Genomic DNA, 11,760 nt, shown 5'->3' with positions numbered 1-11,760 from the left:
CTTTATAAATATATATCCTTATAAGTATATCTCTTTTTATGAAAATATCTTTATAAAGTATTTTTTTGAGTGTATATATTTAAAAATATATATTTTCAAAAGTTTTAATTTTTGCACTCTAAAGACCATATTTCATTCTGGTTAATGCCTTGTGAGTTCTACTAACCCAGTGTCCAGTCTGAATTTAATGCGTTAATAATTAGAGCTAAAATTGCCGGGCAATTATTTTAATTAGCTCGATTAAGCTATAGGCATTAAAATTAGACACAGTTTAGACATGCCCGAGCTGGGAAGGTGTTCAACAAATTCAGTTTAAGTGCAAGCTGAGCTGCGCCTGGGAACAGGTTAGAAGCAACTGCTCTTAAGAATTTAAATTGAATATGCCTTGTTTTTTTTTTTGTTTTTGAAAATGTTCTTTATTTACACACACAAAACAAACATCAAAAGGTGTCTTGACGCAGTGGCTCCTGGACAGGTGGTCGATGACAGTGGCTGCTTTGCTTGGCCTGGCAGGGTTTAACGTCCCCAGCCCCAGCCGCCGCCACCCCAGCCGCGATTCCAGCCGCCGCCCCAGCCATGGCCCCAGCCGCCGCCTCCCCAACCGCCGCCGCCCCAGCCATGGCCCCAACCGCCGCCTCCCCAACCGCCGCCTCCCCAACCGCCACCTCCCCAGCCGCCCCAGTGCCGCGCCTCTCGATTGCCCTCATTGGCGTGGGCGTTTCCTTGATCAGCTACCTGCAGCAGATCAATGTGCTCCTCGTTCTTGTCATCCAACGGCTGGGCAAAGCTCAAGGCTATGCAGACAGCTCCAACGAGCGCCAGAAGTGTAAGACGCATCTTGGTATTGTTTCTACTCCTTGGGTATTCTTTGGGTTGTTTGAATGTTTGGCTTTGATGCTTTCGGTTCAACTGATGCTGACAGGCGCAATTCAGCGGCCTTTTATTTGCCCACAAGCCGTCAAAAATTCATCCAGTTGTCGTTCCTGTTCCCGGCCGTATCTCCTAAGCCCAAATGCATTTCGCATACTTAGCACTTAAAGTTACGTATAGATTATCTGTGGGTCTTTGTTATGATCTTATACCCTGAACGAGTGAGTAAATAGGGTATGATGTTTTTGTGCAAGCATATGCAATGGACCGAATCTTTACAATCGGAGAATATATTCTCTAAGAATAATTCACTTTATGGACACATCCTCCAAAATGTAAAGCAAAAAATTTGTTAAAGAAAATTCCTGCGCTTTGGCTATCCTTAAAAACCTCATGAAGATCGGACAATGGGTACCGAAGGCTTCAAGGAGCACACTTCCAGCACAACAGCTCATCCCTGGGCTTAGGGTAACTTTTAGTCGTGCACACCCAACTGGAGCACTTTTACTTGTTTTTTTTTTACGATTCTAAGTCAGGTTGTGTTAACTTTCTTAATATTTGTTTATTTGATTGTCATGCTTCGTTGCCTATTACACCTGCTTTTGCTGCATTTGCTGTTGTTGTTATTGTTGATCCATTTGTTTATCACAAAAGTTGCCCCTACCAAATGTACATCCCATAATCAAGGCGCAAGTGGACCACATTAACTGGCAATTTATTAGATCTGGTAGCTGGACAGTGGGCGTGCGTGTGTGTGTGTGTGTGTGAGAGGGGAATGTATATCGAGTAAATAAATTGCATGGCCAACAATGAGACGAATGTATTCGTAAATCAAGTTTAGACAATGTATTCGACATTGCTTTGTTAAGGATTGTTTATATAGAAAGCGAATAACAGTAAAAAAAATTATTGATTAATTAAAAACAATTAAAATAACTTAGCAAGCAGATACCCTATATAATTCGTAAAACTAAGACAGATGTACGTTCAATTTATATACTGGACGGAGCTCATAAAACACTCAGAGCGCAGCCGATTGTTATATCGTTATACATATAAATATATTATATAGTATTTATAAAGCTTTGTGTGTATATTCTAAGCACAAGCCCTCCTCAGGCATGCAGAAATTAATAAGCTATTGCAGCGTTGCCAGACTCTTGTTAAGTACATAGCAAAAAAGCAAACATGAATGTTAATAAAAAATAGTCTCCTTTATATACGAAAGACGCTCCATTTAATAAAATGACTTGGGAAAATAAATAAATATGAGACCGGACTATACCATTATTATTAAATATGGCTCATACATATAAGTATATAATGATGCTCAAATTGTATTCCAATCAATCTCATTTTCTACTTCTGAAAAAATCGTAAAACATTGAATCATTTTTTCTTATTATAGTTTATTCACCCAACGAATCGCTGTTGAATCTTTGACGCTTTCGATTTAAAACAAAAGAATTAAAAATTGTTTTTTGTAATGTTCTTTATTTACAAACACAAAATGAACAAAGTTTTCGCTGTGTTAGGACGCCTGTGGAGCGTTGGCAGTTGTTGATAGCTTCAGAAGGACTTATCGTCCCCAGCCCCAGCCGCCACCGCCGCCACGACCACCCCAGCCGCCGCGACCTCCCCAGCCGCCGTGACCACCCCAGCCGCCCCCGCGTCCGCCCCAGCCGCCTCCGCGTCCGCCCCAGCCGCCTCCGCGTCCGCCCCAGCCACCGCCCCATTGACGGGCCTCTCGGTTGCCCTCGTTGGCATGGGCCTGTCCTTGATCGGCGACGTTGAGCAGATCAATCTGGTCGCTTTCCTCCTCGGCGAGGGCGTAGCAATAGGCGAGGCAGAGCACGCCGATGAGTGCTAAGAGTATTAAACGCATCTTGGGATTCCCTTTCTAGTGGATATGTTACTTGGTTGGTTGTGCTTGAAGCTTTCGTATGTGACTGATGCTTTCAACGTAGGTCCAGCTGCCTTTTATTTGCCATCAAAGCCTGGAAATAACCAGCTGAGTTGTCGTTCCTGTTCTCGTACGCATCACCTAATTTTAAGTGTCATATAGTACTCAAAGCCACATTAGAAGGGGTTTTTTTTTTAATTTTTTGTAGCCAGGCATTGTTACTTTCGAGATGTTTGTGTATTTATTTATCGCCATAAGATTATTACACCTGTTCTGGCTGCAGTTGTTATTGTTTTCTTCTAAAATTAAGCAGCTAAACGATCCATCAAGAAACTCAGACAATGTGGAGCATATTTAAATTAATTAAACCAAAGCAATTACCAGTTGTAATTACTTTGAGCAGTGTTGTAAAGTGATGCGATGGCACAAAGCAAGTACGCTGTTCGAAGCAATGTTGTAAAACTCAGACAATGTGGAACATATTTAAATTAATTAAACCAAAGCAATTACCGGAGTGTGCAGGCATACTCTTTTTTAAGCAGTGCTGTAAAACTTAACAGGCGAAGGCACAAATCAAGTACGCTGTTCGAAACAGTGTTGTGAAATGATTTGAGAGTAAGTAGTTAGTACACTGCTCGAATAATAACTAGGTGCTGTTCAACAGATCTAGGCTAAGTAGCCATAAATGAATACCTAAGGTCACTTAAGGTCGAGACGCCAAAAACAAACAAACAAAGTTGTAAATCATTTATGACATGTTGTTGCATTTATCAAAACAAATTAGCTGGCACGTAAAACCCAAATTGTGCATAGCATAGTTGATCTTAAAATCACATATGTACATATAATTGAGCATATTATCATGCAAATTTTTTAAATGAACAATCGAAAGCCGAAACTCGTTTCTCACGCCCGATTTGTCATATGTGTTACACTTAATATAAGCTGTACTTTACTAATTTTGGAAAATGCTAATTAGCAGGTGCTATTCGCAAATGCAAGTTTGCAATAATAGCTGTGATGCATGATTTCAGATAAGTGTATTAGTTGACCTATGTGAACTAAGATTCACAAAGATTTCGGTTGCAGGTATTTTTTTTTTTGATTGTTTTGCTGTGAGTCACCCGTGAGTTATTAGTCAATTAAATTACGCTACGTAGTGCTCAAAACAAAGCTTAAATCCCATTAAGCGACAAGTTTTTGTACATAGTTTAATTTATTTATGAGCACAACAAAATAAGCAAAACAATTGTGAGGTTAGCGTCGAGAAGCTTCAAAAGCGTATTCACCACGCCCATATTCACCATACATGTGGAATGAATATGAGCTCAAGTTACATTACGGTCCGTATTGTTGTACACAGTTTAACTTATTTATAGGCACGACTAAGTAACATAAAACTTTTTGTAAGGCTAGCGTCCATAATATCCATAGCCTCCACGATGTCCATGTCTGTGTCCACCATAACCGAAACCACCACGGCCATATCCACCATAACCGTAACCACCATAGCCGAAACCACCACGACCGTAGCCACCATAGCCACCGTAACCACGACGACGACCAAATCCACCACAGCAGAAGGCTCGCGCCTCTCGATCGCCCTCGTTGGCGTGTCCCTCGGGCTGATCGGCCAGATCCAGTAATGTTATCAGGCCATTATCCTGGACATTATCCTGGACATTAACCTGGACATTATCCTGGACATTATCCTGGACATTATCCTGGACACTATCATCCAACGGCAGCGCATAGCCGAGGGCCAGGCAAAGAGCTCCAACAAGCAGCACCAGGGTCAAACGCATCTTCTAGCCGTTCCTCTATTTAACAAACTTAATTTCCGTACTGATGCAATCTATCGCAATGCCAGCGCCTTTTATGGAAGATTCAGCTAGATTAATCGTTATTTTAGTTTCGCGGAAAAACGAATTATTTGATGGCACATACAATTAATTAGTCTCGAGGGTGCTTTAAACCCTAAAAAGAATGCAAGCTCATTTCCTGCCGAGAGTTGCTCTGAGACTAGCTAGGTTAAAGATTAAGTTAAAAGCTCTCAATCGTTTCCTTTTTTAAAAAGCGCTGGCTAAAACAATGCATTCGCTTGGGGTTTGAACCTTCAAAACCTTCACAAGGGGTTCGTCGATATATTTCTCCAAGGTGGAATAAACTCTCAATTAATTCCATATTTATAATCCAATTCGTCAGCAAGCATGTTGGCAACCAGTTAAAAGTGAGTTTAACATAACATTTCGAGTTAACATGCAGGAGTGGAAATTTAATTTACATTATGTTTCGTTACCAAGGATTTCAACCCGACCAACGACCAAACAAAGCCACGGAATGCATGTTGCCGAGTTTCTTAACCGAACCAATCGACGCAATCGAAATGCTCAAATAGAAGGAGAGGTGCAGCGGCGACTTGGAGAATATGCCAAGGATTTGGAGGAACGCCGCCGCCAACTGGCAGAGCAGCTGCACAACGAGGAGCGCCAGCTGGACGAGGAGCTGGCAGAGCTGCTGCAGTCGCGTCTCGAAGCAGCGCAAAATCAGCGTATCGAATGGATTCAACTGCAGCTGATGCGAAGCGAGCGGAAAGAGCAGCAGCTGCTCCAGCTGAAGCAGCAGCAGCGCGAGATGTGAGTCAGCTAAGCTTCTAACTAGCTAAATAATACTAAAAACTTTTATTTCTCTCCCCGCCAGCGAAAACTCGGAGCAGCATCGTGAGTCGGAAACGAAGCAAATACTTTTGGAGACCAAACAGGCGCAACTCTATCAAATTGAGGAGCGCAAGGAATTGCGCCGCCGGGCAGCCTACGTGGATTCCCTCTGGCAACAATACAGCAAATAATAATACAAAAGTCAAGAACATTCGAAGCCACCCGCGACCGAGTGTAATTAACCTGCAACACGTGTCGGCATTCTATTTATTTATTTACAATTAAAAATGCCAGTTTGATAAAAATATGCGAAACAGCCGAAAAAACGAATTAGGCGACTAATAATAATTATCGAATGTAAAATATATGAGAAAAATTTGCACAGAAGTGGGCGAAAATATTTGTTTGCACTCAGCCCATTTCGCCTTTGATATTTCGATAGCAACAACGATGACAAAATGCAGGCTGCATCGCTAGAATATACCCTGTAATCGTTAAATAATGCATAAGAGGGCTTGACATAGTCGCACATGTTTGCTAATTAAACACCTTAGGAAATATTTTTGAGTACAGGGTGGAACGAGTTTATACTTAATAAACAAAGTTGAATTAAATAAAGTCATTCAGTTATGAATTTGGCCGTTTCAGAATAAGATTACTGCGTTATTCAACTGAACCCGGTTTATTTTGTTTGGGCATAGCTTTCTGGATAAACAAAATTATTGGAACAATAATGAATTATTCGAATTATAATATAGACGCTTAAAGTTCGTTGGTATATATCCCAGATTTGTTATTGACTCTATGCGATGAGATTGCACTTTTCAGTGCTGACAACGTCACAAAGTTGTGATTCCCTCGTCTAGTGCATTGTAAGCCAATTAACACGACTATGCGATAAGTGCTTGGGTAAGAATTTCAGCTGAGCCCCTGCAATAATGGATCAGCAAATTGTTGCAACTGTGACTAAGTGTTGGATAATGTTGTGAAATCTCAATTAGGCTACTTTAGAACTGAACACTTGATCCCACTATGAAATTTAAAATGCTAATCAAAAGATCAAACATTTGGTTGATTTAAATATCGTGGAGGCTTAAATAACCTATTATTTATTGTACTTAAATCTTCTCAAGGGTTAACCCTTCTGTACAAGTTATTCATATGATATAGATTCGCGTATGAATGTTGGCGTTGCCACATAGTTAATATTCAAAGAACTAGATTATAAATTGCAAATTTATTTATTTTGCTCGATATTGATGCGTTTATTTTTAAATCAGTTTCACCACCAATAGTAATGATAACGATGTCCCCAAGGATGGTAGTAAGGGCGATAGTAATAAGAACGATATCCCCATGGGCTGAACCAAAGGAAGCGTGCATTACGTGCTCCTTCCTCTGCGTGCTGGCTGCCCATATCGGCGATATCCGTTAGGGTGGCCATGGAATCCGTATTGTCCACTTGCTGCTGTGGTTCTGGCTCCTGCACGACAGGCGCCTGTTGCAGCTGATCCTGCTCCAGCTGAGCTGGCCAGCCCCAGGACAAACTGAGACTTGCGATTACAAGCAAAATGCACAGCTTCATATTGCGAATTTAAACTCGAGAACTGAACTGTCTTCTGCTTGTTAGACAGTTGTCACTTTTATAGGTCGGTGGGTCTTGCACTTTGTGTTTTCAATTAGATTTATTTGCACCCATCGAGTTTCACAATTATGAGAAATTTTCATGCTGGCCAAAACGACAGACATCGAATGACTGGGCGTTCCACAGGGGTTTTTTTAGAGTGCAGTGCAAACAAGGCTTGTTTGCTTCGAGCACACACGGCGAGGAACGCAAATCAGTAGCTCTTAGCTCTTAGTTCTACAAAATATACTCTCTTAAGTTCAATAAAAAGCATGTCAATACTAAAATTAATCAATTGGCTACCACTTATTAGCTTTAAAATCGAAAACATACTTTTAGGCTCACCTAATGAAAAGATAACCCGAATAGCCCTAGTTCAGCTTGTCGATATGCACATTTCATAAGAGACTTCAATCGAAAATAAAGCATTTAAATATACATTTTGATTAATTATTTGCCAGAGCTGAGAGCTCTTAAATATGAATCGCTTTTTGGTTCATTGAACCCACTTTTGTAAAAAGAGCGGCCAGTCGCACAGCAAAATCAACAAAATTTGCAAACAATTAAAAAAAAAATTGTGCTTAAACAAAGTCATGCACACAAAGCACATTTCAAATCAACGTAAGAACACATTTTTTGTGAACAATAATTAACAATGTAAATAAGACAACAAAGTTTCATTCACATTTGACAAAATGTTGCCGAAGCTAAGTATATATGTCGATATAGAATATATGACATGTGCCATTTTCACATTAATTTTGACCAGGACAAAAATGACCAGATTTAGATCTCAAATTGATCTAGAGGCCAAACCACGAACAAGGAGCCAAAAGTCGTGAAAATCAAATGAGATTTGATGGAGCTATGAGGTTGGGAAATTTTGACCTATGCCAAACAGTCTTACATATAGAAATTTTATGTGTTTAATATAACTGAACAAACTTAAATTAAAAATACTTTGTTAATGAGATATTCTATTCGATAATCGCAGACTAGTCTGTTAGCCAGTTCCTTTTGGAGCTACCTTCAGCCCAACAAGCCCAAGAGACCGCTCAGCGCCTGAGGATTGGCGCCTCCGGCAGCTCCGGCTGCACCGCCGCCGCCATTGGCCAACAAGGGTCGCAAGCTGCTGCCCAGCGCTTGGCCCAGCAGGCCTGCCAGCTGCGCTGCCTGCGCTGTGTTGAGCTGTGAACCAGCTCCAGCTCCAGCGCCTGAGCCAGCGCCGACACCAGGTGACACGCCCGCGCTTGGATTGGCGCTGATTGGCGGCACGGCTGTCGCGTAGCTGCCGTAGGAGGAAGGTCTGTTTCCATAATTATTGTTGTAGTTGTTGTAATTGCCGTAGTTTGGCCTGGAGCCGTAATAGTTGCCCGGATATTGCACGGGTCGCTGATAGCCGCCGTAGTTGTAGTTGTAGCTGGGCCTGTAGAGGCCATAGCCCGGATAGCCATAATAGCTCTGAGCCAGGCCCGGATAGCCCAAACCCAAGCCAAATCCATAGTTGGGCCTGTAACCGTAGACGCTGCCATAGCCATAACCAGGATAACCTCCGCCTACATATCCTCCACCTCCGTATCCTCCTCCTCCTCCTCCACCGCCTCCGTATCCTCCTCCTCCGTACGGATCCGACTGCGTGCCACTGCCCGCGCCAGCCGCCACCCCGCCTCCACTCACGCCGCCCAGAGGCGCCACTGGCGCATCGAACAATGGCCCCGCGGAACCGAACAGCAGCGGCGAGAGCAGACCCAATGTGCGTCCCTGTGGACGCGGCTTGCTCCTCTGGCCACTAGCCAGGGCGAAGAGCACACTAAGCAGGCAGAAACGCGCCGGCAAATACATTCCGTTGGATTAAAGTCAGGCTGCGGCACCTGACGACTGGCAACTAAAGTTGCTGCACATTGTCCAATTTAGTTTTATATGCTGGCTGAAGAGGCCACGCCCCTAACAACTGTTCTTGAGCATTTGGCCAAATATGTGACGGAAACTGGCAGACCTTCAGCGCATCCGAAAGTTACCAAAATTCAACGACAGCTCGCACGCACACGCTAACAAAACGCCGCTAAAACGTTACTAAAACGCGCCAAAGTCGCGTTGGAGTCGCGCCGGAGTCGCGGCAGCGCGTCATGGACTGGTTCTGGTTCCATGCTTTCACGCATGCTCCAAAGACGGCAGACGCCTGACATTGACCTTGCTCAACGTTTTGGCAAATATTGACCAAATAGGTAACAATCAAAAATAGCAAAATGCACAAGAAAACAGAATGAAGATAAAATACCCTTTAATGCCAAGCGTATAGAACAAGAGTTCGATCGATCAAGGCTTTGAAGACGTATTGTTAGTATAGTAAAGCCCATAATTGATGGGCTTGTTCAAGATATCTCGAAAAACAAAAAAGTTTTCCATATAATGGTATTATACTTATATTATTCCGTGATATGCCCTACTATGCCCCTACAATAGTTGACCAAATTGTATGAGCTTTTTACTTTGTATAATAATTTTTACTGTATATACTTTGTCGGGGCCGGCTGTTTCTATGCGTGACATATTTGTTGACATAATGATAATACCCTCTACAATAAAGAATACATTTTTAAGATCTAAATAGAGTGCTCGACTAGGAGATATCCGGTTTTCAGCTGGCAGCTGCTCAAACATTTGCATAGTTAGCTCGAAGCACAGAGATATGCTCTAAAAAGCCAGGCTAAGCCAAGTTGGCTTAAAATTAATAATAACTAATATCAGACAAGCTTGCTAAATAGTATTATTCTATAATTTCTAGAACATAAAGTCTCTGAGAACGAAAGACAGACAGACTATCGATTAGTTTGTTGATGCTATCCAAGATTTGGACTTGATATTTTTTTTTATTTTTCAATCTGTCGCACTTTGCACTTTACACACATTCGCACAAAAACAATATACCCCATCTGACCCACTTTGTAATGGGTGTAGGGTATATAAAAAACTGTTTCACACCGTTAACGCGTTTTTTTTTCTGTAGTTTTTGTTAACTTCCGCGGGTTTTTCATAAGTTTGTTTTTAGCTTTTATGAAACTTGTTTGCTTTATAGGAATTAAACTTAAAGAAATCTTTAGAAGTCCACAATTGTATTTGCTTTCAATGGAATTAACTAAGTCAACTTGGTAACAATCAGAAAAATAAACAGAAACTTAGCCAAATACTTTAATTAAAGCTCAGCTCAGATATTTTCTTTATCCAGTAGGGATTAATATTATCTAAAAACTGAACTGATATTATCTAAAAAAAAAAAAAAAAACTAAGCCCAATTGAAAAACAATTTATTTGGGCAAATCGTTTCGATCGAGTATAGTCTGTGACTGTGGGAAACCAATTAAAATGAATGTAATGAATTTGACTTTTTTTATCATGTGATCCCCCAATTATATTTAATAGTGGGCTGTAATGCGTCATTTCGGGGGCTGTTTAACAACCAGTTTTCGGTCTCATCAAATTGACTTACGTTTTGTTTACAATTTTTATCCCACTGTCAACTAGACGTCACAATATTTTATTCAGTTCACAAAAAGTGTGTGCAAATTGCAGACAACACTGAGAGAAAATTTAAGGTTTATAATGTTTGGCAAAATGAATTATTAAATAAGATCAATCGACTAGACTATTCCCAGAGCCCAAAATTATGCAACAATAATAAATTGTGAAATATGCTTTAAAAGGGCATCACAAACATTTTTGTATCGCAAATTTCTGCTCTTAAAAAAATATTAAATTCAGGACAATCGTTAAGGCATAGTCTTTATGTAGACTCCTGAAACATTAAGTAAATATTCTCTAACTGAACTATATTTAATACTCTTCAATTTCATTATTTGATTAGCTTGCCTTATTAGTTAGCTTCGGCTGATCTAGTGCTAATCCGCTCATTAGACAGGCACTTGTTTTAAGTAAAAACGAAAATAAAAACAAATTAACTACTTTTAATAAATGTTCACTTTATGCCTGTGTCAAAACACGTTGCCTTTTATTGTGCCAGAATAAAAAATGATATAAGTAAAATTCTGATCTTTTACTGCGCAGTTCGGCAAACACTTTGAAAGGTCAGTAATCCGAGCTCTTAACAAGTTTTTAATAATTTTCGATTGCCTCTCAACGCAGGCATAACGAGAATAGAAAGAAACGGCACGTCGAACTCTTAATACCCTGCAGAAGCTGGGCCTATGGCTGCATATAGTTTTATAAGAAGACTTCTTACTTCCCGATTATTCGCATAGGAGTCACAAAATATAGCACCTCAATCTGATATCACTTTGCAGATATAGTAGTCTAGTTAGACTCCTAAATATGTCAAACTTAAAAGTTGTTCATAAGAGAACTTAATTTTTAAAAAATCTTCAATTCAAAAAAGCCATATCATATAGGGTTACGATCTGGCCGAACCTATGCAAAGCCATCTCTTTATATGCATTACACATTTCGTGAGATTAATAATAACTTTAACAAGGGCATAAAATGTGTATAGAATGTGTGTGCCCAACATCTAAATACTCTAGAAAATTTATTTAATAAATATGTTTTTTATATTCTTTGCATATCAGCTGCTGAAAAGCTTGTTCCCATGTTCTACTTTAGATAATTAACCCAGTTAAACTCCTTTATGTTGGCTTTCCGGCGAGTCCAACCACCTTCTTGCTGACATTTCTTACAGGGTATTAGAAGAGTGA

General features: G+C 40.6%; 6 protein-coding genes across 6 annotated transcripts in view; 1 reads left to right on the top strand and 5 right to left on the bottom strand.

The window, feature by feature from the left end:
- LOC116649737 (spermine oxidase) overlaps positions 1-11,760 on the bottom strand; it is a 67,425-nt gene that overhangs the window by 23,150 nt on the left and 32,515 nt on the right. The gene's annotated exons all lie outside the window — the stretch shown is intronic.
- LOC116650875 (uncharacterized) lies at positions 415-925 on the bottom strand. The gene has a single exon (XM_032435778.2). The coding sequence runs from the start codon at positions 835-837 to the stop codon at positions 517-519; it is 321 nt and encodes a 106-aa protein (XP_032291669.1). The 5' UTR covers positions 838-925; the 3' UTR covers positions 415-516.
- LOC116650876 (neuropeptide-like protein 32) lies at positions 2,345-2,841 on the bottom strand. Its single transcript, XM_032435780.2, has one exon. The coding sequence runs from the start codon at positions 2,753-2,755 to the stop codon at positions 2,450-2,452; it is 306 nt and encodes a 101-aa protein (XP_032291671.1). The 5' UTR covers positions 2,756-2,841; the 3' UTR covers positions 2,345-2,449.
- On the bottom strand, positions 3,959-4,635 carry LOC116650874 (uncharacterized). Its single transcript, XM_032435777.2, has one exon. It carries the CDS (start codon positions 4,576-4,578, stop codon positions 4,186-4,188), a length of 393 nt encoding a protein of 130 aa, XP_032291668.1. The 5' UTR covers positions 4,579-4,635; the 3' UTR covers positions 3,959-4,185.
- On the top strand, positions 4,713-6,074 carry LOC6636480 (putative golgin subfamily A member 6-like protein 3). Its single transcript, XM_002059806.4, has 3 exons — positions 4,713-5,003; positions 5,077-5,409; positions 5,474-6,074. Exons 2-3 carry the CDS (start codon positions 5,114-5,116, stop codon positions 5,619-5,621), a joined length of 444 nt encoding a protein of 147 aa, XP_002059842.1. The 5' UTR covers positions 4,713-5,003; positions 5,077-5,113; the 3' UTR covers positions 5,622-6,074.
- On the bottom strand, positions 8,084-8,896 carry LOC6636478 (heterogeneous nuclear ribonucleoprotein A3 homolog 1). The gene has a single exon (XM_070210546.1). It carries the CDS (start codon positions 8,894-8,896, stop codon positions 8,084-8,086), a length of 813 nt encoding a protein of 270 aa, XP_070066647.1.

This window comes from Drosophila virilis, chromosome 5 (genome assembly GCF_030788295.1).
Source record: "Drosophila virilis strain 15010-1051.87 chromosome 5, Dvir_AGI_RSII-ME, whole genome shotgun sequence".
NCBI lineage: Eukaryota > Metazoa > Arthropoda > Insecta > Diptera > Drosophilidae > Drosophila > Drosophila virilis.
The sequence above is the reverse complement of the archived record's forward strand: the minus strand, read 5'-3'. Positions and strand labels throughout refer to the sequence as shown.

Bases quoted from the DNA above. Each gene is read 5' to 3' on its own strand.
- LOC116650875 (XM_032435778.2), bottom strand. From the start codon at position 837: ATGCGTCTTACACTTCTGGCGCTCGTTGGAGCTGTCTGCATAGCCTTG.
- LOC116650876 (XM_032435780.2), bottom strand. From the start codon at position 2,755: ATGCGTTTAATACTCTTAGCACTCATCGGCGTGCTCTGCCTCGCCTAT.
- LOC116650874 (XM_032435777.2), bottom strand. From the start codon at position 4,578: ATGCGTTTGACCCTGGTGCTGCTTGTTGGAGCTCTTTGCCTGGCCCTC.
- LOC6636480 (XM_002059806.4), top strand. From the start codon at position 5,114: ATGCATGTTGCCGAGTTTCTTAACCGAACCAATCGACGCAATCGAAAT. The intron at 5,410-5,473 runs GTGAGTCAGCTA...TCTCCCCGCCAG, and splicing joins AAGCAGCAGCAGCGCGAGAT to CGAAAACTCGGAGCAGCATC.
- LOC6636478 (XM_070210546.1), bottom strand. From the start codon at position 8,896: ATGTATTTGCCGGCGCGTTTCTGCCTGCTTAGTGTGCTCTTCGCCCTG.